General features: G+C 39.4%; 6 protein-coding genes and 1 long non-coding RNA gene across 15 annotated transcripts; 5 read left to right on the top strand and 2 right to left on the bottom strand.

Annotated features, from left to right (window-relative positions):
- Positions 1–88: 88 nt before the first annotated feature.
- LOC105688098 (phospholipid scramblase 1) lies at positions 89–4545 on the bottom strand. The gene is made up of 8 exons (XM_012404145.3): positions 4404–4545; positions 4025–4203; positions 2079–2282; positions 1059–1157; positions 730–947; positions 477–635; positions 230–391; positions 89–140 (listed from the first exon to the last, which is right to left on the bottom strand). The coding sequence occupies exons 3-8, from the start codon at positions 2254–2256 to the stop codon at positions 93–95; spliced, it is 864 nt and encodes a 287-aa protein (XP_012259568.1). The 5' UTR covers positions 2257–2282; positions 4025–4203; positions 4404–4545; the 3' UTR covers positions 89–92.
- LOC125501846 lies at positions 627–2017 on the top strand. The gene is made up of 3 exons (XR_007279603.1): positions 627–1218; positions 1376–1503; positions 1570–2017. It is a non-coding gene; the product is annotated as an uncharacterized LOC125501846 (long non-coding RNA).
- Positions 4232–10626, top strand: LOC105688099 (ras-related protein Rap-2c). Of its 4 annotated transcripts, none has more exons than XM_048658914.1 (3): positions 4232–4348; positions 4678–4815; positions 4895–10626. In XM_048658914.1, exon 3 carries the CDS (start codon positions 5754–5756, stop codon positions 6297–6299), a length of 546 nt encoding a protein of 181 aa, XP_048514871.1. In that variant the 5' UTR covers positions 4232–4348; positions 4678–4815; positions 4895–5753; the 3' UTR covers positions 6300–10626. The 4 variants fall into 4 exon arrangements, 3 of the variants coding, with proteins under 3 accessions (XP_048514871.1, XP_020709160.1, XP_020709159.1); XR_002305793.2 differs by lacking the exon at positions 4232–4348 and having other exon boundaries at positions 4682–4815; positions 4895–6637; positions 7028–10626; XM_020853500.2 differs by lacking the exon at positions 4232–4348 and having other exon boundaries at positions 4682–4815; positions 4895–5063; positions 5187–10626.
- A 618-nt stretch (positions 10627–11244) lies between these two features.
- On the bottom strand, positions 11245–14411 carry LOC105688100. 2 transcript variants are annotated; one of them, XM_012404147.3, is made up of 2 exons: positions 14270–14411; positions 11245–14195 (listed from the first exon to the last, which is right to left on the bottom strand). In XM_012404147.3, exon 2 carries the CDS (start codon positions 14185–14187, stop codon positions 11326–11328), a length of 2862 nt encoding a protein of 953 aa, XP_012259570.2. In that variant the 5' UTR covers positions 14188–14195; positions 14270–14411; the 3' UTR covers positions 11245–11325. The 2 variants fall into 2 exon arrangements, with proteins under 2 accessions (XP_012259570.2, XP_048514858.1); XM_048658901.1 differs by lacking the exon at positions 14270–14411 and having other exon boundaries at positions 11245–13854; positions 13983–14122.
- An 84-nt stretch (positions 14412–14495) lies between these two features.
- LOC105688110 (CYFIP-related Rac1 interactor B) lies at positions 14496–18158 on the top strand. 4 transcript variants are annotated; one of them, XM_012404163.3, is made up of 7 exons: positions 14496–15100; positions 15956–16086; positions 16170–16394; positions 16480–16814; positions 16886–16965; positions 17061–17187; positions 17283–18158. In XM_012404163.3, exons 2-7 carry the CDS (start codon positions 16002–16004, stop codon positions 17418–17420), a joined length of 990 nt encoding a protein of 329 aa, XP_012259586.1. In that variant the 5' UTR covers positions 14496–15100; positions 15956–16001; the 3' UTR covers positions 17421–18158. The 4 variants fall into 4 exon arrangements, with proteins under 4 accessions (XP_012259586.1, XP_012259589.1, XP_048514870.1 ...); XM_012404166.3 differs by having other exon boundaries at positions 14496–14873; XM_048658913.1 differs by having other exon boundaries at positions 14496–14859.
- A 110-nt stretch (positions 18159–18268) lies between these two features.
- Positions 18269–22517, top strand: LOC105688108 (zinc finger CCCH domain-containing protein 13). The gene is made up of 10 exons (XM_048658904.1): positions 18269–19136; positions 19434–19697; positions 19866–20064; positions 20140–20390; positions 20452–20741; positions 20804–21589; positions 21669–21776; positions 21837–21938; positions 22002–22305; positions 22376–22517. The coding sequence occupies exons 1-10, from the start codon at positions 18966–18968 to the stop codon at positions 22445–22447; spliced, it is 2547 nt and encodes an 848-aa protein (XP_048514861.1). The 5' UTR covers positions 18269–18965; the 3' UTR covers positions 22448–22517.
- On the top strand, positions 22471–23686 carry LOC105688111. 2 transcript variants are annotated; one of them, XM_012404167.3, is made up of 3 exons: positions 22471–22756; positions 22815–23036; positions 23119–23686. In XM_012404167.3, the coding sequence occupies exons 1-3, from the start codon at positions 22610–22612 to the stop codon at positions 23554–23556; spliced, it is 807 nt and encodes a 268-aa protein (XP_012259590.2). In that variant the 5' UTR covers positions 22471–22609; the 3' UTR covers positions 23557–23686. The 2 variants fall into 2 exon arrangements, with proteins under 2 accessions (XP_012259590.2, XP_012259591.2); XM_012404168.3 differs by having other exon boundaries at positions 23134–23686.
- The last annotated feature ends 3 nt before the right edge of the window (positions 23687–23689 follow it).

Here is a 23689-nt window from a genome sequence, read left to right on the forward strand (position 1 = left end):
TATAAAATTAGCGTATAGTTAGAGTATATCAATAGAAACAATGTCCACCAGGCTTAAGTAATGCCAAGAAGTAGGCAACCTCTTTTTCATGTTTAACGCATGTTGTTGGCCTTTCCTTGCCCCTCGAAGTACATGAAATCCTGTAATAAAATAATTAAACGCATCAAACGTCGAAGACAAAACCAGAGGGGGGGGGGGGGGGGGGGGGAAACGATTTCAGTATACTCACGATTAAGAAGCACGCTCCGACTAGAACTGCCTTTATTTTAACGTCGAGATCAGCGGGAAAACTGATCCCGAAAACGTCAGCGTCCGTAAATGCTTCGCGGACAAATCCGGACCACTTTTTAGAGATACGGCCAACTTGATGCTCACCGTCCGTCGACAGGACCTGAAAATTTCGAAAAAACCAAACATTGTCAATATTTCAACGGTTATCATCGGATAGAAATCACCCTGTGATTATTCTTACTAACGTCAAAGTCAATGTCGCAACAGGAACACATGCAAATCTGCCCTTTGATGCTGAGTACGGCGTCTCCTGTCGCGTCGTTCACCGAAAACGATGGTCGTATTGGATTCCAGTTTTGAGTAACCGAACCGATTTGCACACCGTTCGAAAATACCTCAACCTCCTGGCGATCGATAATATTAATGAATAATTGGACAGCGATACATTTGTAGTTATTTCTTTGTTTCAGATCCAATCCGTTCGACCGATTACCGCACCTGTAAACAGCATGGGAAACAGCAACTGCTGCATTTGATGGGTCGTTTGAGGTGAATGACTTCCTTCATCGCGCCGTCCAGAATTCGCATATCAAAGTGGCGATAACTTCCGCAACACATTCGACCGCAACAGTCGGACTCTTCGGCGGCGTAGTAAACGACCTGACCCCGGGGATCCTTAATCACGTACTTGTTTTCACTTTCCCATCCGGTAAACGCTTGAAAATCGATTAAATACTGAGAATAAAATATCGTGCAGAAAAATGAAATGATGGCGACAACGATACGGATTGGATGATCAAAGGAGTGAAATTATTTTTACGTTATACCTTCGAGGAGCTCCACTTGCTGATCAACCATCAGCCGATCAAGGGCCATAAGATATTCCAAGCCGGGTGGACAATTGCTGTTTGGTATCGGCCAACCACCTGAGGATACGGCAAACGGACGAATTAATCGATAAATGTAAAATACGCGCTTATCATTGGGGTAGGGAGTGTTGTATAATTTTATTTATGTAACTTGTTTATATGTATAAACACCTTCGTTCTTCGTCACTGAGGAACCGCGTGTAATCCTTCTTCTTTCTGTACCGTCTAATAGTTTGTCTTATAACGTAACGACAGTGTCTTCGTAATTGTTTCAGCTTCAATTTCCAAGAGGTTTCAAAATACTCGGATTCCATGATGCTAGGATTGAATTGAACTACCGGTGACTTTATTTAAAAACATATTAGCGTCGACATATTGTCGCGAGTATACAGCCGGCATACAGGTATTTTATGTACGTGTGTCAATACGATTTGAATTATTTATCCTGTTTTACTGTTCGTTGTTTCAGTGACTGAAAAATTACCCCGAAGACTTCGAATTTCATATAGGATGGAGTGTCGCACAAGCTCCTCCGCGGGTAGGACAGTTCTAACTCAACGGTAATTGTTTTCTCGTAAGTAATTTCTTCTCGCCGATCAAAGTTGAGAGTGTTTTCACAAAGTTTATCTCATTAACTGTAATATCGTGGCACCCGTCACACAAACATGGGGAAAAAATACGGTGTAATCTTTGTTTGCTTTCAATTAGAACAATGGCGCGTCGTTATCTCGACGCTCGAATGACAGAACTTAAATTAACCACGGTTTCATTTGGATCTATAAATCCTGTCGCACTCACGCCGTACACTTACTACACAGTTGACGTATGAAAGTCGTCGATTATTGTATTTCAAGTTTCAGTCATATCAGTAGTCGATTAACTCGCACGTGAACATTAATAAAACGAAGTTTTTCAAACCGCTCGAGGCCGCGGTGCGTTTAGAATAAAAACTAGAAAATTGACTAAGATTATTTGTACCTGCCGGCGGTTGAACCGGGACACCGGGTTGCATCACGACACCAGGTTGTCCGTAAGGCACACCGGGCTGAGTAAAAGGAACACCAGGTTGAATGGGCATAAGCGGCATTGTCGGCGCAGTCGTTATCGCCGATCCATCGGGGGCCCATCCCGGTTGATGAGGATTTTGCCAAGCCATTATTCGAGTACTTCGATTTTACGCACCTGAAATTAATGCGGATGCATTTTACCGTGAGAAAAACTTATGCAATTCATCTCCGAGCCAAAATCCTATGGGACAACATAAATTCTCGTTTATTCCACAAACGAGGAGAAAATAATCATTAATATTCATGAAATAATGTTCGATTTATCAACGCCGCTTATCTATCTTCTACCATGCGACGCCGAAGAGGGACATCGATCCGCAAACTATTCCGCAAATTATCGTTGCTCTTAATAAAATATTATGAAAAGGAAGAGCTGATTGCGACTTCGAATGCAATAATAATTGAATGCTTGTATGTGTATTATTGCATTCACGCGAATCTCCACTGAACTCTGTGAAGAAAAATAACATTTTCCACTACTTCTCGTCATTTAGCGTTATTGATTAGGAGATGAATGAAAACCTGGAAAACAACCGCACGTTATAATTGGATTCAATACAAGAAAATCCAAGTCTGATTATTTCGAGCGGTGAATAAATAAACATTATTGCCGGAATAAACTGATTATTGGCAGGCATTGAGCCGGTGAATTCCACACGAATAATTCAATTAATTTTCATTTTCTCGCGCCGGTCAATTACGAGACAATGGATGCGATGAATCGATCAATTTTTTTTTTCTTTTACCGACAGTAGTAACGTTATCTAGTGTTGTCGAATGTCATTGAGATGCATTTTTTTACTCTCAGCACCCGCGACGGGTAATACAGTTTCTAGGCGCTAGAAACGAGTAGGAGAAAAATTGATCGGTGAAACAAAAAAAAAAAAATTAGAGGTAGACGCTCGTCGACGCCCATCGTCGACCGACGCTTTTTCCCTGACAGTGCAGACGAGGCGAGTATCAAGGTTTATTTTTGAGGTCGTTACACTGTATGCTGATATCGATGGCAATTTATGAGAGAAAAAGGGAAAATTAGGCACGCGTTACCAGCCGTAATATATGTATACGAGATACCGAACTAACGCGTATTTTATCGCTCCAACTATAATTGTTATCGTGTTTGATGACGGAATAAAAAATTAAAGGAAAAAACAAAGAAATTATGTTCAAACAGCAGAACCGGAGGCGGCTTCCGTAATCAACAGTAATTTGTTCAGGAATTAAGATACTTCACACTACAACGATTAAGTGGTACTGTGGAGTATTCGAATAAATAATAGCTTCCATTTATTCCGTACACGGAAAGACGTTATACGGCCCTGAATTCTGATTTTGGTTGAATGCGCCGATCTGGTCACTCCTCCTGATTTTTAAATGGCCGGTTGGCCATTCGTTCGGTTATTCAATACCCGATGGGAATGATGCATGCCTACGTTATGCGTCCTTATAGCATTTGTAATGACTGCATCACCTAATAATAATATAGTCGCAACACATAAAAATACGATAAGTAAAAGTTGAGACTAATTATATGACACGGTATGAGAATAGCTGAAGCGCTGCAATCGGAGAGTCGATAATTATCAAGTTGTCATTTGGGTTTATTTTTACTTATACGAGTAGATAAACGCGAAGATGATATGTACGTACGTACGTACGTGAGTACGTGTGTACCCTGAGTACTACTTGTTCTAACGTTAGAAATTTTCTCTTTCTCTGTCGGTTTTAGTTAGTTACACAACAATGACCAGTACCATGGGGTCTACATAGCCGGGAAGTTTTGGGCCTTTCGTATCTAACGAGAGATTTGTGAAAACTATTGCGATTAGACATGATATTGATAGAGGCGTGACTCACGTGCTTTGATTGCTCCGAGCTGCGTGGGGCGGTGACGTTTATATTTTTATATTCAATATATGTATACCCCGATGAAACGTTCCATAGAGTGATTTTTCTTGGCCGTTTATGAGTATCGAACTAACAGTATTCAGAGCAGTATGTCGAATTTACATTCCTCTCTCGCATCCTGCTTCCTCCTGCAATTTCCAAGAATTTATTTTTAGTATTGTACGCGCATGTGCGTGTCGTCGTCAGCTGGGCTGATAGTAAAGGAGAGCCACCGTGAAGAATGGCTACGAAAGAGCGAGATAACGATAAGCCAGTGAATACTCGCCGCTTCCGGTAACTTGCGACAGCTTTCGATTCAATTCATACAATTTTACACGTCTTCGCTTACGGTTTAAAGGCTGCCCGGTAATCACCGGCGTTTCTTTACGATCCGAGTCGGAGGTTATCTCATTCTAGCTGTCAGAACGTCAACTAGTCTCCTCCATTTACAGACCTCATTTGTTTCGTTGCAAAATTAAGCGCCTCGGTTACGTAGTCCACGGTGTCTGCTGTAGAGCGAGCCACAAACAATTTATAATTATTTCAAAGTTACCAACTAGTTAATAATTAAAGCGGTTTTTTAAAGATCGAAAGCTCAAAGGAATAATTAACCCCCTACCCAGGTGCTGACTCATCGATGAACTTGACATACATCGTGGAAAAAGAAATGGAAGGAATACATCGAATACTCATGGAATCGTGAATCATCAATGAGGAATCTTGTGTCAATGGCCATTATTGGAATCCTATACCGTTGTCATGTAAGTGTCATTAACAACTTTGTTATCAACAATAGACTGAGAAACGTAGCGATTACTTCTGTAATTTTTTTGCCCCAAGGGCTTGCAAATTATCGTTCCGATCGCAGATTGACATAGAAACTCGCACGTGACAACGTTTAGCCTTTAATTGACGTTGGTGAGGTGGCGCGCGATCCATTGGAGTTAATTTTTGAAAGAGGATCGAATTGGGAAAGCGAGACAAGAGGGTGTCATTCAACGACTTCGCGGTTGGTATCAATGTTATTAATAATTCGAGGAAAATCCTCGTTACGAGAAGATGGCGGCTTAGGTTATACTGTATGCATATGCGTGTCTGACGGTGATTCTTCCTTCGACGACTGACGAGTCAGTCAGGTCTCCCCCAGCCCTCGGTTCTCGGAGTTTCGAGCGATCTGAGGTCCTGGCCTCAGTATCTGGTCGGACGTCGGAGCAATCAGCTATCCTGTCGCCCCGCCATCCTGTCGGCAGTCCGCTGCCACTTACTACAGTCCTGCAGTTCTGGAATACCTCGGGGGAGGCAGGGGATATAACCGTGGTATTCGCGTAATCGTCAGTCGACAGTTCTCGCGACGAGTCGAGTCATAAAAGTGAATTCGGGTGAACTGTGAAGTGAGGGGCAGTTGGAAGTGCGTGCAGCGGTGGTGTCATGTCTCCCACATCCGAGTCTCGTCCTATGAGCTAAGCCTAAGCTATTGAGGAGGAACTAAGGAAGGCTGCGGTTGCTCCCTTTGTGCTAGTTATACGTTAAAATTCTATTAACCTCGATGAATCTAATACGAAAATCATCATCAGGGAGTTTGAGCTGCCACATCCAAGTAGTGAGGACTTGCTAGCCCAGCTACGGGCTCCACGTTAAGAAGACCTACTGTGTGCTATTATAAAAAGCCCGTGTCGAACGTCGAAGGCGTATTTTAAAGATGCGCGAATTCAAGGTAGTTGTGCTCGGCTCGGGCGGGGTAGGCAAGAGCGCGCTGACAGTGCAATTCGTGTCTGGTCTTTTCATGGAGAAGTATGACCCCACAATAGAGGACTTTTACAGGAAAGAAATAGAGGTTGACAACTCACCCTGCGTTCTCGAAATCCTAGACACAGCCGGGACCGAACAATTCGCGAGCATGCGTGACCTGTACATAAAGAATGGTCAGGGTTTCGTCGTTGTATACAGTTTGACGAACCACCAAACTTTCCAAGATATTAAAGCGATGAAGGAGCTCATCACACGTGTCAAAGGCACCGAGCGTGTCCCGGTGCTACTGGTAGCGAACAAACTGGACCTCGAACACCAGCGTGAGGTTTCAACGGCGGAGGGTAACGGACTGGCGCAATTTTGGGAATGTCCTTTTGTAGAAGCCTCCGCTAAAAACAGGACCAACGTCAATGAAATGTTCGCGGAGATCGTTAGGCAGATGAACTTCAGCCCTGAGAAGGAACAGAAGAGATACTGCTGCTGCACTATACTCTAATACTTAATCAAAACCTTGGCCGAGCAGACTGAACGACGATAGGTAATAGTTGTAGGTAAAATATAATAAGGCATAACGAGACTCGGCCGAGTAGTCACGAGCTGTGAATTAAGATTGAGAAGAACGGTGACAATTATCACCATGATTACCATGATTATGATGATGATGATTACAATGCTTACGACTATGCATTACAATTTATTGACGACCATGTATAAACTCAGTGACAAAACTATTACATTTTTCTATTCGGGGTAAGAAGATGAAGGATAGAATGAACATGAATTTTGAAGATGGAGATCGAGATGAATATTACGTTTCATAATCTGAAACTAATTGTAAACAGATATTTTAATATACCTACGTGAATAGTATTATATGTGCACGCACAGAGCTTGGCAAGGTGCTCCGTTATACGTATTTTAATTGCATGAAAACAGTGTCGTGAATTTTTTCCAAAATATCAAGTCTGTTATGCATGAAAACTTGACAAGTGTTCATTGCCATAACATGCTTTGAATTGTTCTAGCAAAAGTATATGTCGAACCAAAATTGTCCAAAACTTTTCCATCGTGTAACTAATTTGTGTAACTTTGATACTGCTAAGAATGTAATTTGACAATCGACATTGAATTTATGCAGTTTTTCTTATCAACTGCCTTGCTCTGTGGTTGCACAGATATGGTATGTAACATTATTGTAATATATATATAATATACAAATTATAGGTGGGCAAAAGAAGAAACTGAAAAGAATAAAAAACAGGAACACAATGAGATGAAAAACGAATCGTCGTAGTTGCACCAGCTTCAATAGCTTGAATATACCGTAGCAACGAGACTGACAACAACGACATCGACACTGACACCGACAATTACGACGACAAAAACGTAGGTAAAGAAAAAGAAAAATTAATGTGAACCGAAGAGGTGATAAATAAACCTTGACTGCCCTTGTGTTTGTTGGAAATGGTAGCGAACCATTAACAACAGACCAAACTAGATATCGCTCGCTTTCTGCTCAATGAAATGAAGTAAACTAAACTACTTATAGAAAACACTTGACACCCGTTGTGTATTCGTCCAACAGGGCCATATTACTCGCAAATTAGGTGCTGAACGAAGATAAAAATAATGAAAAAAAAAAAATAAGTAAATGAATAAAGAGAGAGTAAATGAAAGCAGGCAAGGGGATAAAGAAGGAATTCTAGAGAAATAAAATATGGAGGAGTGGCGCTCCGCGTTAAAGTAAATCACGAATTGTTAGTTACACAACGTAGTACCGTAGTAATAATAATGATAATATTAATAATAATAATAATAAAGTAACATTAAAAAGGTAATAACGATAATATAGCTATAACAATATTAATAATAACAATAATAATAATAATAATATTGATATCAATAATAATAATAATAATAATAACATCAGCAACATTAATAATAGTGATAATATCTGGAATGTCGTTGCTTTATATACATGAATGCACGTCTCTTTTTTAATACAATTTGTTACGAGTTTGTTGAGGTAAAGAATTAAAAATGTAAAAAAAAGGAAAAAAAAGAAAATGTCGCTCCCGTATATTAGAGGTAGTGAAATTATAGGTCGTGTGTAATTTTCTCGTGTGACCAAAAACTCATGTACGATGTTGAATATCGCTTGGATACCACAGCAGTCATTATATTATATTAGCTTGATATTAGATTTCAAATTTCATTAATTTCATTCGACAAGGTGTTTTAGAAAAAAGATCGTAGAAGAAGAATAAGAAAAAACCGAAGACAAAAAAAAAGGCATTGATAATAGGTATAACAACACCAAATACACCCCGGATTAAGCATATATAATATTCAATGTTGTATTTTCTATCATAAAACAGTTCTGTGTTCAATTTTATTCGTGAAATATCTTTCTATTCAAGTGTGAGAAAGTGGATTTTAAATTTCTACTATGGGAAGTTCCACATTTAACATGATTGTAAAAAAAGCAAAGAGCGAATTAAACGTATAACGACCGCCCTGATTGGCTGAAGATAATTTGATATGCTTGAAAAATATTTATCCTTAGTTTATCATAAATCCAATACGATAACCGACATTGGACCATCGACGTAGTAAACTAATTATTGCGAATTATGAGACTTCCTTTTGTCTATATCATACGTAGTATGGTGGGTGTGTATTTTTATCGATGCGAAAGTAATATCGTCGAGATTTCTTGATAAATGGGGGAAAAGATGATGACGAATCCGTTTAACAAATGTTAATAATAAAACTATATGCGTTTATTATATTAATTATTATTATGGAACGCCGCGTTTGCTTGCTGTATTTTCTTACGAACAGTGTTCTTCAGTGATGTTTAATAAGTTTTCTGTTCTTTTTCATTTTAGACTTTTTTTTTTAGTTTTTTTTTTTTTTCTCCTAATAAATCGTATGCAAAATCGCCAACTACATACCATTATAATATTGAATCACTAATTTTAGGCAAGTCGTTTAGATAGATCTCCAAGTAATCAATACTCAAAATATTCTATTTATATACAATTTGTACATGATATAAAAACTGACTATAGCCGCTGATCAGCTTATCCCAAGTAAATTAAAAAAAAAAAAGAAGAAAAAACAAAGAGAAGAAAAAAATTGCATAATATTTTTCTAAACTAATTAAACTATGACTATTTACCAATGTGGTTGAATTAAAAATTAAATGCATCTCATATAAAAAATGTTAATCGTACTTGGGGAGCTATCGGCATCTTTTTAATGTCAAAATCACATGGAAAAAAACTATTATGATAAATAAAACCGCTCATGCGTCAGCCAGCATATCACCTTAAGGACCAGAATTGTTTTTACTTTTTTTTTTCTATTCTATTCGTTTCTGATTTAATTTAAACTTTTCTTTCCCTTTCGTCAATCATCAATTAAAACAATTAACAAACATGATATATTATGCAATGAATGAAAAACTTTCGTAATTATTAATAATTAGGTATGTATAATTTACATACCGCAGCACACGTTCGTTGTCCCGCGCATCTGAGTCACATTAACAATTAATGTATTAATTAATTGAATAAATAATTAATTAATTAATTATTTAATTGAAAAAAAAGTTTTAAATCTAAATAGAGAAATGAAATGGAAAGATTGGGAAAAGAAAAGAAACAAAACACCACAATTTTAGATGTATATCGGCCTTTCAGTACTACCTGCGTATAATATTGAGTACGAAATATGTTATATTTTTTACAATGTGAAAAATCTGTAAATATTATAGTGTCGAGATATAAATATTATGCATATGTGTATATTATAGATATATAAATATATACATATATACATAATTAATAAAAAAGAGAGAAAAAAAACGAAACAAGAAAGAAGAGAAAAAAAATTAATAATTAACTCGAATGTGGAAAGATTCTGAAATGAACGATAGCCCGCGGTGGAAAATTGTGCACAGCTTTTTTTTCCATCTACGACATTTTTTAATGTTGTTTCAGATTATTATCATTATTACTATTAATAATAATCTTGTAAGTATCATTATTACTACCATTATTGTTTATATTGTTGTTGTTATTATCGTCAATATTATTATTGTCGTTGTTGTCATTATTGTTGTTATTATTGCCGCATTCCTCGTATCACTTTTTTCTAAATTTTGGTCACTCTAAAATCAAATTTGAAAACGTAAATCGTTGAGAAGAAAACCAAAATTATATCTACCTCAGTCTCTTAACGCAACACAAATTGATATATTCTTTTTCTTTGTAATATGTATTTTCAATTCTGAATGAGGTCGGCTCTATGTGTTAATTAATTTTCTTCACGTCTTCCTGTTCGTTACTTTAAATATTATACTTACGTACATCTGTAGTATAATTGACCCTCTGATTTGCAGTAATGAAGTCCAATTCAATAACGTAAAAAAGCGTCAAGACCTGGGTGAGATTTGTAAAAAAATATAGTATAATATGACATAGAAGGAAAATATGAAAAAAAATCAAAATTGTATGACTCACGAATACTTCGGAATGCATTTCCAGCGTACTGTTTATTTTTCTTTTCCAATACGTATATGAATGTATATATATATATATATATATATATATATTTTAAAAAAGCTGAAACAAAATTTTGTTCCACTATTTTAAATGATATTAAACATAGGTATATGTATACGTTGTGCGCACAATTTTCTTCCGTGTGTGAAGTTTTCGCATTTTTTTTTTTATTTTCTTTTTTCATCATTAACCATTGTAATATGGCATCTTGGCAATATCGCACAAATATAATATAGAATGAAACAGACGAAAGATCGGCAGTAATTGGAGATTCTTGTGCAATGTTCAGTCACATAACATTTGTCGCTATGATTTATAGCAATAGACAATATTGTAATTAAAATTTATTGAAAATTTGACCAAACATCGCAAATGATTGTCCAATTCGAAAATTTATTCTGAGAAAGGAAGTCGTAAGCAGATAAACTTGAACAGATTTCCTGAGCCTTTTTTTTCTCTGAATTAAAAAAAAAAAATTGATGGGCTTCCGGTCAGTATCTATGCTACCAAGGTTGTCGTTCTGTTGAACTAACTCTGTATTTATTCTATTTGTTTATTTCTGTTTGAAACAACCAGCTTGGAGGTCGGATATTGGGCTAATTTTAACAATGTGACTACGGATTATCGGCAGAACTGAAAAGAAATAATTTTTACAGTTGATTCAACTTTTGTCATTGAGTTCAGTTCTGTACATGTCGAACCAATACCTTGGAAAACCTATGAACTAAAGGAAAATGCGATAACGAAGGAGATAAGGGAGAAAGCTGATAGTGGTTTCCGATACTCACAAGTAACTATGTTCTAAAACAAATGAAGTAAGTATATCATTTCCTTTACTTTCTTTTGGAGAAAAATCTTACTATTTCCACATCGTACTTTCAATACTGCCAAGGGCTTTATTCATGAAATTATATTATACATACAGTCTTCTATCAGCCAACAATATTTGCTTCAATGTCTTTTGTGCTTGTATAATTTTTCATTAATTTTCGATAATAACAGTCTATTTTCATCGATTGGCCAGTTCAAACAAATTGTAATGAACATAAATTTAATGTAAAACTGTGATTCTGATATTGATCTTTGCACAACTTTTACCACTGGCGTAGTACACTCAAGGAGACATTGATCTCCTAATTTAACAACGTTGCTAACTAGTTCTGTAATCGTTTCATACGAATAAGCCTCATCTGTGCAAGGGCTCACAGTTCTTCTAAACTCGTTGTAACACGTCGATAAATTTAAATTTGATGATTCCAGACTCAACGTGTTCATTGCAGCAACTAGACTTCTGTAGACAAATTCATAGTCATCTATCGCATCGATGCTTATAAACCAACTGGTTAAGTTCGCTAGATTTTTAATCAAAGATACAAATTTGTGGACTGAGAATTCCCAGATACTCATCAAATCAAATGATTCTAAGTAGTGATTGCAGACTTTTATGGTGGCTAGAGAAAACTGTGAGTAAGCGTCCAATTCGTTGTCCCATCCAAAGTAATCCCAGTGAATTATTACCGCTTCTTTTGCAAATCTTAGATACTCAGATTCTGTACATCGCAATATCAAATGTTGTAGTAAATCGATTAATTCCAGGCTCTGGCTGCTGAGGAATTCGTCTGTTATAATACAGCGATTTGCAAGATCTTTGCTCTGGTTCATAATATGGTGACAACGTTTCCTATAATCTTCCAACACCTGGGGCAAAGAGTTCTCATTTTTTATCCAATCCCATCCTGGAGTAAAGTAGATTCTATCCAGTGGCTCCAAAAAAACCTCCAATTCCTGCGTAAGTAAATCTGTTCCATTATCAGAAGTTACCCCGTTTTTTGTAAAGTGCTGAATTGTCCTACGTAACAGATCAAGCATCTCTTCCCTCTGGTAAAAAGAAATACTGGTGTTTCCTCGCAGACTGCGTATTGTCAGTGCTAAGGTGTGCAGAAGCTTGGTCTTCCTTATATCCAAAGTCAATCTTTCCCTGATGTTCCGCACACAAGTTAGGATAGGCAGGATATTTGATGGAATAGTGTCATTTCTCAGAACAGGTACGAAAACGTCATTGAGAAGTTGGTCTGCGGTAAGTACATTGTGTTGTAACAAAACTTGTACAAGATCAATGAACTTCTTACTACTCCCAGTTAATAGCTCTTCACTGCAAGTTGTGTATAACGCATTTGCAAGGAGCGAAAGTTGATTGTCATCGACGATTTGCATTATTGGTGATAAATAGCAAAGGTCCTCAGGCAACACGACACTCTTTGCGTATTTTGGGCAGCTGATTGCAGCTTTTATGAGCGTACTCAAAACCTTCCTTGGATTCTGAATCAGATAAAATAGTAAAACACGCAGTGATGTTTTGCATGAACCTAAAGCTATCCCCTGATTTACGTAGCTTTCAAAACTTGAGTCAAAGCTCGTCGTTTCCAAGGCTCGACTCGCGTTATGAATTATTATAAAAGATGTAACAATCTCCATCATATCCACCAGCTTCTGACCCAACAATACTTTCAATGCCAGGGCATGAACCTCGGGACAGAGTTCGGCTTGAGGCGATGCTGTAATACTGACAAATTCTGCTGCAATATTTAGCAGACTAAGGCAGTCATCCCTTTGTATCATAGCGCACGTTTTATCCAAAAAATCAACAGTGACATAATCCCAGTCCCTGAATCTTTCGATTAATGTTCGCAGGCATTTGTCATCCCCCTTGTCTACCTCGCTACACAACTCTGCCAAACTCATTGCAAACGGGGCATCAGGTCGGCTGGATAATTGTTGAAGGCATTCGATTAGGGGCTGATATTTTTCAGGCTCATAATCCGTGCCTAAAAATTCCAAAAAGTGGTAACAGGCCAGTCCAACAACACGTTGTATCGACTTCGACGTATCTTCGGAAAAATCTATTTCCGCCCATTCCAGGTACATGTTGCAGTCTATCTTCTTTGCATGACCAAGCAACACCTGAATCAGTTCATCTAAAAACAAGTCAGTGCTCTCTCTTACAGCGGTCATATCCAGTCTAGCCATGAAATCTCTACCAAAAGTTATTTTATACAACTTTTCTAATGCCTCATGTTCCGAGAGAATGATCTTCTCAGTTCTTGTATTGATTATACATTCTTTCAAAATGTTTAGGGCCCTAATCATTACCAAGCCATACCTTTCGTACCTGCAACGTTTGGTAATGGTGGTAGTTGACTTGGACTGAAGTGTACCAACGAGTAAGATCAGCTCTTGAATACTTCCCAGGAATCTCTTCAAAGTTTCATCCGTGTCAAGAACTTGAATGTCTTGATGCAGCGCAGAAGAAAGCTTTTTAAAGCAGTTTATGATTATCTTAGAAATGAGATTCAATGCCCCATGGAATTCCAAATCCATCACACATCTGCATAGTATATTCAGCACTTCAGTGCATAAATCCATTGGCATAAAAAGAATGGAATTACATAAGATTTCTTCATAACTTAGAGTCCAGATTATCTGCATAAATAAAAAAGGAGATAGAGGAGGACACATGTCTACCAAATGTCCATTCGTTATATCTTCACAGAGATGTTCCTGTGCTTTAAAGTCTGTGTTTAGCAGTAGGAATTTAAAGTTTTGAATACATTTCTCATTGGTGCTTATAGGCCTTGAGTCAACACCTTCATCGATTGCTTGGGCATCTTGTAGTATGGCTTTAATTGTGTTGCAGACGTCTGAAACGTGCTCTGCATTCAGAGAGGTCGTTCGAGACGTCAGAAATCTCAGCGTGTCGCATTCTTTGTCTTTCTTTATAAGGTAAACTTGAATCTTTGCGTATACCTCCTCCATACTCAGATCTGTGAATACGGTAAATGATTGTTTTTCATTGAAGGTATCGGCAACTGAATAGTGAAAGGATTCATCTACGAACCATAGAAAACACCTGCTGGAATGTGTGATGTTTCTTAAAACCTTGGATAGAAGGACTGTCAATGCTATTTGAAATTTCCTGATTCCCTCGAGGTTACACACCGTAGATAAATGGCAACGTGTTTGTTAATATTCTGTTGACACCTACAAAATCCAGCACTGCTTAAATAGATCAGTGTGTCTAGTTCTGGTAAACGTCAGATGGCAGCAGCAACAATGAATACAAACTTTCATTATGACAGTTGACAGTCTGACCTGACTTCGACCGACACCGCCAGTCGTCGTCAGTTCATCACTCGATTTCACTGACTCGTTCTGTTATCGCGTGAGTGAAGAGTTTTGTTCGTTCCTCAGTGGGTTTGTCTGCCAGTGTCAGTGATTCGTGTTGCGGTAAGCATACATTAATAAATAGATAAGTATGTACAAGCGGTAAAAACTTAGCCGTTTGTTCTGTTCTGTTGGTGCTCGACGTCATTATTGTCAATTGTCGTACTGAACGTGCATCCGGTGTGGTATGGTGCTCCACGACCGATGGGACGCCCGGGACGGTCAACAAGCATAGGGCCGACCAGTGCGCGCGTCGCTGTCGTTGTATGTTTTTGAAGGTGATTTTATTAAGGATTGTGAAGTAAAGTAGCGACAAATGTTATCCAGCGCGCCCTAATTGAGTTTCTAATTGTCAATCAAAGTGCCATTGATCGAAACAATTATCCGATAAGAATACTCCGTTATCTGGTCACAGATTGTAGAGATTAATCGCAAAGTTCTATCAGAACCGACAAAGTTGACCCTCTTCCTCTCCTGATTATGGATAATGGGGTTCTGTCAGCAGGTAAATCTATGTCAATCAAAATCCAAACGTTGAATCTGATGTGTTTCCCATTTTTTGTTTTTTTCATTGTACAGGTATTATCCTAAAATTTTATCACTCGTCAGTCGCATTTTGTCGTTGTCATGTTGCAATTTCCGTTAAAAAACTGTCGCGACATCCCACCATTAGCGGACCTGAATTTCTTATCTGTCACTGGCGTGCGAATGTGTCATCAATTGTGAGAAATGTCCTAAAAGAGCGCGTTTCCTTCAACGCGAAAATTGAAATCCAGCGATGAAAGCGCTCTTGTATTTGTCTATAACAAAGCATAAAGATTCGAGCGAGGAATGGGGGCATGAAAGTTATCCTTATACAGATCCCCCGCCCCGATCCACCTCCCGCCGAGGTCTACTAGCGGTCGGGACGGCCGCACCGTCCGGTCCAGGATATGATCGTGTGTGGTATGACCACATGACGGTGGGTGTTCCCCCCTGCTGCACAGAGAAGGGCGTATATTCTCATCCAGCATTGAAAACTAGTTGCTATAAATGTACTTATTTGTCCTCACGTAGTCCCCGTTGCCCCTGGGACGTCAGGGTGAACCAATTTTAAGTTTTAATCGACTCCGAGGAAGCGCTGTCTAGCTCACGGTAGTTCAATTCAAGCCCATTGATTTTTCAAAACCCTTGACCCGCGATCCGCGTCGCTCCGTTACGCGATGATAATTAGGTGTACCTGAACGGAAGTACCTGCTATGAGCAGATTCGAATTTTTGTTCCTGGTCAAAATTTTTTCCCACAACTTCCTGAAAATACTACCACAATTCTACCACTGACCATTTACATGCGATGACATTTTTCTCTCCTATTTTTTCAGATGCCGTTTATTAAATAACCGTAGATTATAATAGACGCAGCATACAATGGGGAAACTGCTGAGTTTGTTGGCTCGTGACGAATCGACTTGTTGCACTCCACAAAAATATGATGTCTTTTTGGATTTTGAGAGTAAGTTTGTTGCGGGATTTAACCCGGTTTGCGATGATAACTACTGTAAATGCATCGCTAATCAATTATCAATCGTTTCTCAGATGCCCAGCCTTCGGATAATGAAAGAGAAACATTCGAAGCGGTTCAACGGGTGTTGAAAAATTCGGAGTCTATATTGGAAGAGATACAATTTTACAGAGGAGCTAGGAAAGAGATCAGGGAGGCAATAGCTGCTCCTACAGAGGAGTGCCAGCGAAAGGCTTATCTGGCTGTTGCACCGCTAGTAGCCAAATTGAAGCGGTTTTACGAATTTTCCTTAGAACTTGGTAGGTGATGATTTTTGCTTCCGGCGATACCCTTATTGCCGTTCAATTTTCACGCCGTCTGATTCATCGAATAAACTTTTTTCAGAGGGTGTTGTACCAAAAATATTGGGTCAACTGTGCTCAGGAAATCTGTCTCCCACGCAACACCTCGAGACCCAACAAGCCTTGGTTAAACAGTTTGCCGAAATCTTGGAATTCGTATTAAAATTTGACGAACACAAAATGAAAACCCCAGCGATTCAAAATGACTTTAGTTACTACAGGAGAACCCTAATGAGGGCATCCTTGTCTGGGGAAGATGACAATGAACGGAATAACGTGGTTGGCAATGAATTAGCGTATAGGATGTCGTTGTTTTATGCACATGCAACACCCATGCTTAAAGTTCTCAGTCACGCTACCATCACGTTTCTAATGGATGTAAGTCTGACCTAATTTAACGTGGTATTCCAGGCATGTTATTTATTATTTGTCGTTTTACCAATTTTCAGAACGAGGATACCCCAAGAGAAAACATTACCGAGACTTTAGGTACGATGGCGAAAGTCTGTTTGAGAATGCTCGAAAATCCGTACGTATATTTTTATGGATATCGAAAAATTATTTCCCAAAAATAACACACACTTTTCACTATACATATAACATGTAAGACCGAACGAATTTCAGAAATCTCTTGGCACAATTCCAAAGAGAAGAAACACAGCTATTCGTGTTGAGGGTGATGGTAGGCCTGGTGATACTCTACGACCACATTCATCCACAAGGCGCTTTTGTCAAGGGATCAAATGTCGACGTGAGTAAATCAAATTCTTAATATCAATGTAATCCACCTGCCATGGTGGAATGGGAATAGACGCGTCATCATTCCCGGAGTCTCCGCGATTTCAGGTGAAGGGCTGCGTGAAATTACTCAAGGACCAGCCACCGTGCCAAAGCGAAGGACTTCTAAACGCTCTTCGTTACACAACCAAACACCTGAATGAAGAAAATACTCCAAAAAATATAAAAAACTTACTAGCCGCATGATTTCCAAAGCAGCGAGGCTGCTGCATCAAAAGCTAAAACGTTCGTGAAAAAGAAGCTTTAAAAAACAAAAAAACAAAAAAAACGAAACCAAACCAAAGTACCAGCCAATGAAAGTGCATTTAAATTTGCGATTTCAACGCACCGTGTTACCGTATTAATTAAAATGTTCAAAGCTGAGAATAATGGATGATATACCAATGGAACACTATATTATGTAGGTATGTATTTATGTATATTATAATAGAGAATATCGGATTAGCTTTGTCGATTCATCTGAATTGACATCGATCAATGGTGTAAGATAAACGTAATTGTGAATAGATTAAAGAACATAAATATCGATTACAATAATTATTAGAGCATATCGTATCTAGAGGCTAGTACTATAACTAATACATCTGCAAATATTTTGATTAACTCGTGATAGAAGTTAAAATTTTTTAAAACATGTTAAACTGATCAGAAAAAAACGAAACAGAGAAAAAAAAATTGTTTCTGAAAATATGAATAATTAAATGTGTAATGTACGTGGAATATTACAGTTCACTACGAAATGTTTTCAATGACGTGCACATAGCGGCAATAATTGTCATAGATTTTACTCCATTGATATTTGAAAGAGACGACGAAAAAAAAATATATTAAAAAAAAAAAAAAGACAATAGAAAATACGTTAGATAAAAATACCTACTGCGGACAATGTAAATAAGGACCAGGTAATAAATTAATCCATCTCAACTATTCGAAATTCCAATTAATTCTGATTAATAAAAATTCTTTATAGAAATTACAACGGAGGTCAATTAACCATGCAAATATGAAATCCTTGGGTCATTGTCCCTTACCGAAGTGGTCGGTTATTCGCGTCTTACGTCGATAATTTTATATACCTCCATACCTGGGTATAATCGCCCTTGGCATCGGTATTAAAGCCACACGCGACAGTTCCCATGGAAACATGGCGTATATCGACCTAAGTCGGAACCGGGAACAAGGCACGCGGTAGTCGAGATGCCCTGGTGGGCCAGTACAAGTGCAATTTAAACGTCGCGGAGAACGACGGAATTCATCGCGACGTAGAACCTCCGGACGACTGACTGAGCAAGTTCTCCTTTTCGCACAAAATTTACAACACGAAACCCAGTAGAGACACCTCGACGCGTCCTTTTTGATCGCGGATCCGAAGACCTTGCACACCGAATAGGTATAGTCAGGGGATATAAAAAGAGAACGCACCCGAATTTATAAAATCTCCGTTAACGCACAACGAATCTCCGAAGAGTTACGCACCCGTTAAATGTATTGAAAATTTTTATTGTTTAACGTGAACTTTGCGTTCGATTAATTTACATTGTTGCACACTCGGTTGCACACCTGTACCTGTGTTATGGAATTTAAATTATTTGAAGGCAGCGCGTAGTCAGATGGTCCAAATTTACGTTTCTATCTTTTTATTTGACTTTTTCTGATACGATCTGAGGATCAATCGGATAAAATTAAAAGAATGAACGGCCGGGCGTCTTTGGTGGAACAAAAAAGGCTTCAATGGGCCAAAGAAAGAGGTGCGTAGAATCGTGGGAGGAAGATTGTACTGGTATTTTTACAATGGAAACTAATTTATTCGTTAAATTTCACAGAAGAAATGGCAAGACTATCAGGCGCATCTTGGGGATCGACCTCCAAACCCGCGAAAGAATTTACTCACACCGCTATTCGGTGAGTGAATTCGCTTCGTTTTCTTCGGTTTTTAATTTTATTTCTTTCTTTCAACGCGTTAAAATTCAATCAACATTCGATACGCATTCGCAATACCTTTACGGTATAGTAGAGTAGGTCAGTCTTATTACCAGTCGCAGAAGAAGAAAAAAAAAAAGAAGAGATTTGTTGAATTTTAAATAGCACGCGAGAAACATTATCCGCTATCCGTGGTCTTTATCGCCATGGATAATCAGTATCATTATTAACATTTTCTGTTATATTTTTATAATAGGTAGAACGACTTTGATTGCGTAGATATTTTTTGAGAATAGGAAGAGAATGTTGGACCGTACCGACGCACAGCCGCTGAGACGCGGATACGGATCGGGATTGTGCAGTTCGAAAAATCACGACAGAGACGCGATTGAGACGCACTTTTCGCGGACCAGTTTGATAAATCTTCACGATGCCGCGGATGTCGAAGATCGCGAACGAAACGTCTCCGTTATCAGAGGAAGGAGTCCTAGTCTTCCACCGATTTACACTAGAGAATCCGAAATTACGCTCCATCAGCTTCAGGTAATGAAACCGCGATGGGAATGATTGATAACACAAACTTTCCAAGAGCCCTTTTGCAGGTAGATTTTTCCTTTGTGGGCTAGTAAAAAAAAAAACACAAAAGAAGAAAGTTGTGCTACTTATACAATTTAGTCACGCAACACCTAAATTATACAACAAACTTCACAGCCCCCTGCGAAGCAGTTCGAAGTGGAACAAGGGTCGCGATACCAAGAGGCGGTTCATACCCGGTTGAACTACCGTAACAATTACCTCGTGAAAAATAATAGCCGACGTGATCGCTACGGTTCACCGCGCGAAGAACTTGAAGGCGAAACTTCCGGATACGCGAGTGACTCGGCGGAAGTTCCTTTGCCCGTAGTTGGAGGTACGTTAAAAATTTACCCGCACATTCGGCATTCCTATTATCATATTAATTATCATATCTGAAACGTAACGGCAGATTTACTGCCAAATTGCAATCCGCCCGGTACGGCGATGTCGGAAAGCGATCTGCGGAAGATCAATAACTACGACGGCTTCGCGACTCCTGACAATTCTTTGCCCCCGTCGAGAAGATTATCCGTGGCCAGGGGGTTCGCCGAGGTCCGGCCCAGGTGGGGCAGCCTTTGGGGTCAAGATCTTGTCAGGGGGGATCCGCCCCCACCCTCGTGGCTCGAAAGGGGGCTCTCCCGAATGGATCATACCAGCCAGGTAATTAAGAATGGAAAATTTTATCGTTCACGCTGATAATCGCCGACCGATTACCCGTCAGGTTTTGGTAATAAATCACGAGAGCGCGAGCAGCCCGGAGAGCTCGACGACTGGATCAGCTGGATCTGATTCGAACAAAACTTATTTGCGGGGGCAAAACGTTCCACTGGACGAAAGTATAATGCACGAGCGTGAATCGAAGAGACAGAAGGCTCTGGAATTGCAGAATGCGATCAAGGATCAACTGGAAGAAAGAGAACGACGTCGGAAGGAGGAAAAACAGCGAAGACTGATGGAGGAACGAGCTGAAGAGGATAGAATTAAACGGGAACAAAAGGAGGAAAAGCAAAGGTATTTATTTATTATTTTCCGCCCTACGCCGATGTTTAAACTGCGAGACGATCTCTGCACAGATTTGAGGAGGAGCAAAGAAGGCACAAGGAGAAGGAAGACGCAAAGCACAAAAAATTAGAGGCGATGCGGCAAGTGCTCGAGGCAGCGGAACGTTTGGCGAAAGAGGAAAAACAATCGCGTCGAAGACGCAACGACGTAAAGAGCCTCGAGAACGACGAACAACGCGGTGTGGATGCGGAAAAGTCGCCGTCTTTGGCCCAACAAAAAACGTGTCGGATTTCAACGTCCGATTTAAACTTGGACGAAATACCGGTGGGAAAGAGTACATCACCGGAAAATTCCGAACGATACATCAAAGGAGGAAATGCAGGATGTTCTGCCCAGTCGGACAATGAATTTGACCATGAAACTGCGATGCCAACTAATAACCCAGACACAACGCACAACAATATCGCACAAATTCCACTCAGTACTGAAATCGCTATCGTATTGAGTGGTAGGGTATATGATCCGGAAATATTGAACGCTTCGAATTTACAAGTGAATTTAATCGTCGCGCCGTCTCCTACAAAGTCCCAAAGTCTCTCGAATTCCGTTAGTACGGGAGAGACTGTACTTCCAATTTTAACCAGTCGCGCTGTTGCGACCGACGTTAGTCAAGACCGAAACCTGGATACGAAAGTTTCGAGGCTACTCACGCCCAGCAAATACAGGTCGACGTTAGGCAGAGAATTCGGGACTCAAACGGATGTCGAGGACTTGCGAGACAACGTATTCTCGTACAAAGAATCCTCTACAAAAGAGCGGAAGGAATCCTTGAACGCTAATCGACGGGACATTGAAAAGTGGGTGCAACTGAATTCGCTTGGCGTAGACTAATTTCTAAGTTTATGGATTCTTTTTCAACTTTCCGAACGTTAACAGATCTACGAGCACAGGTGTTCCGGAAGAGCTCTGCATGAAGACGATGTCCCGGTCAAAAGCGCAATCCCGCAAATCACTGGAAACCCGACCTCGTTGGAACGCCAACAGGTAAGCTTGAGAGCTGCTTTTCAAAATGAGGAAGATCTGTTTATCCACAAATATTTTTAGGCCTGGGACCCGTTATCGAACACAAAGTGAGAAGGATCCGCACTACCAGAGGCGATTGAGATTAAGAAGACGCCAAATTGACACAAGCGACGATGGGTCGAGGTAAACGCTCGCTGCTGATTATTTAAAAACATAATCTGATAGTCGTAAAACTTCCGCTGGTAGATCTCCATCTCCAGAGCGTCGTAAGCCCAACAACTCGAAATTCAAAGGCCGCAACGCATCCAGAAGAAAAATTAAACTGGATAGTTACGACGCCGATCTGTCCATGGATAGTCTGAATTCTATCGTACCCTTGAAGGTGGATAAAAATGGCCGAATTAACATTGAGAATAACAAAAACGACGGAAAAATTAAGCAACAAACCACCGAAATGGGTGTCGGGGAAGAAAGAATAAAAGAAGGCGATGAGAACTTGATAACCTGGTGCGGCCGAGAAATTTTATCACAGCTTACCACCCTTCGAAATGTTTGTATTATCGATGCAGTTACAGAAATTAGTTGTTTCTAGATTTTAACGCTATTATCGTTGTTTCCAGGGTCTGGCAATGAAAAGAAAAGAATGGGACTCTCAGAGGTGTCTCGTTTCCCCGACCACCGAATTCTTCTAGCTGCCGATTCCTAAACACAATTCTCAAACTGTTGTTTCATTTTATTCCATTTCTTTTTTAAAGTAGTAGCAGCGTTATCATTTCAAAGAGGAGATCGTTGAAAACAATGTTTTGCCAACGGAAACTATATCCCTTCTTGTATTGCAGCACAGCCTAGTTCTAATGGCTTTCCAGCTAGATGATCTCCTGAGGGACGATAAAAAGGATGCCAATTTAATTCCGGATTTGAGTAAAGCAGCCTGCAACTCTCAAGAAGAATTCAGAAGATTACTCGAGCGCTGTCCGGAGTATAAAATCAGATCGGAGAAGGTGATACATTTGTTAAAATAGCTCTGTGAGGTTTACCTCATTCATTGAACTCTTGCAGGTGAAAAAAGACGATGCCAAAGTCCGGGATAAAGATTATACTTGGAGAGCTACGAAACGTGAACTTAAAGCGATAGAAAAAGAGTGTGCTTACGCAGACCCAGTGCCACCGGATATGAGGGGCCTCAACCTTGGTGAATTACAACAAGTTGCCATAGACTGGAGGATGCTGACTCCGATTCGTCCCAAACTTAGACAGGATGAGGAAATGTTCTCTAGGCTGGTGAGTGAAACGATAACTGTTGAAGCTTTTGGTGTGGATTGTCTTCAAATAATGGAAACTCCGGAGAATCTATAATCACCAGGAATATATTGATAAGGTTGACATGGGAAAATTGGAAATAAAAACAGCTGCCAAGGAGCGCCGCAATTCTGTTAGCCCGATAAGGCGAGCCAAGAATAGAGCTGGAATAATCGAGAGCAGTGCAAAGATGTGCGGGGACTGTGGGGAAGAGTTTTGTTTTGGAGATTTCTGTGGTGACATACTCTATGATTCTTGTATAAGAGTTGCGGTAGTACCCCAACAATCCAAGATTCAAGTCTCTGCAGATACTGCGGCTATTATTGCTGGAATGGACAAACCGAAGAAAAAATCAAAAAAGAAAGGTAAGCTTTCACGCTCCAAGTCCAAGAAGAATAATAAAAATGGAAATAGGGAAGACGGCATTGGGTTGGAAGCTGAAAATCGTCCACAGGATGGAAAAAAATTTAAAAGGAAATGCAAAAAAAAGGCCAAGTTGTAGATTGCAAAGAAAAAGAAATATTGATTACAGTCGGCAGGTAAAATGTATACCATCAAACGAAACATCACCTTTATTGCCCACGTTTATATCGGACAATAATGGATCATGAATAAATTCAGTCATTACTCAATTC

This window comes from Athalia rosae, chromosome 7 (assembly GCF_917208135.1).
Source record: "Athalia rosae chromosome 7, iyAthRosa1.1, whole genome shotgun sequence".
NCBI lineage: Eukaryota > Metazoa > Arthropoda > Insecta > Hymenoptera > Athaliidae > Athalia > Athalia rosae.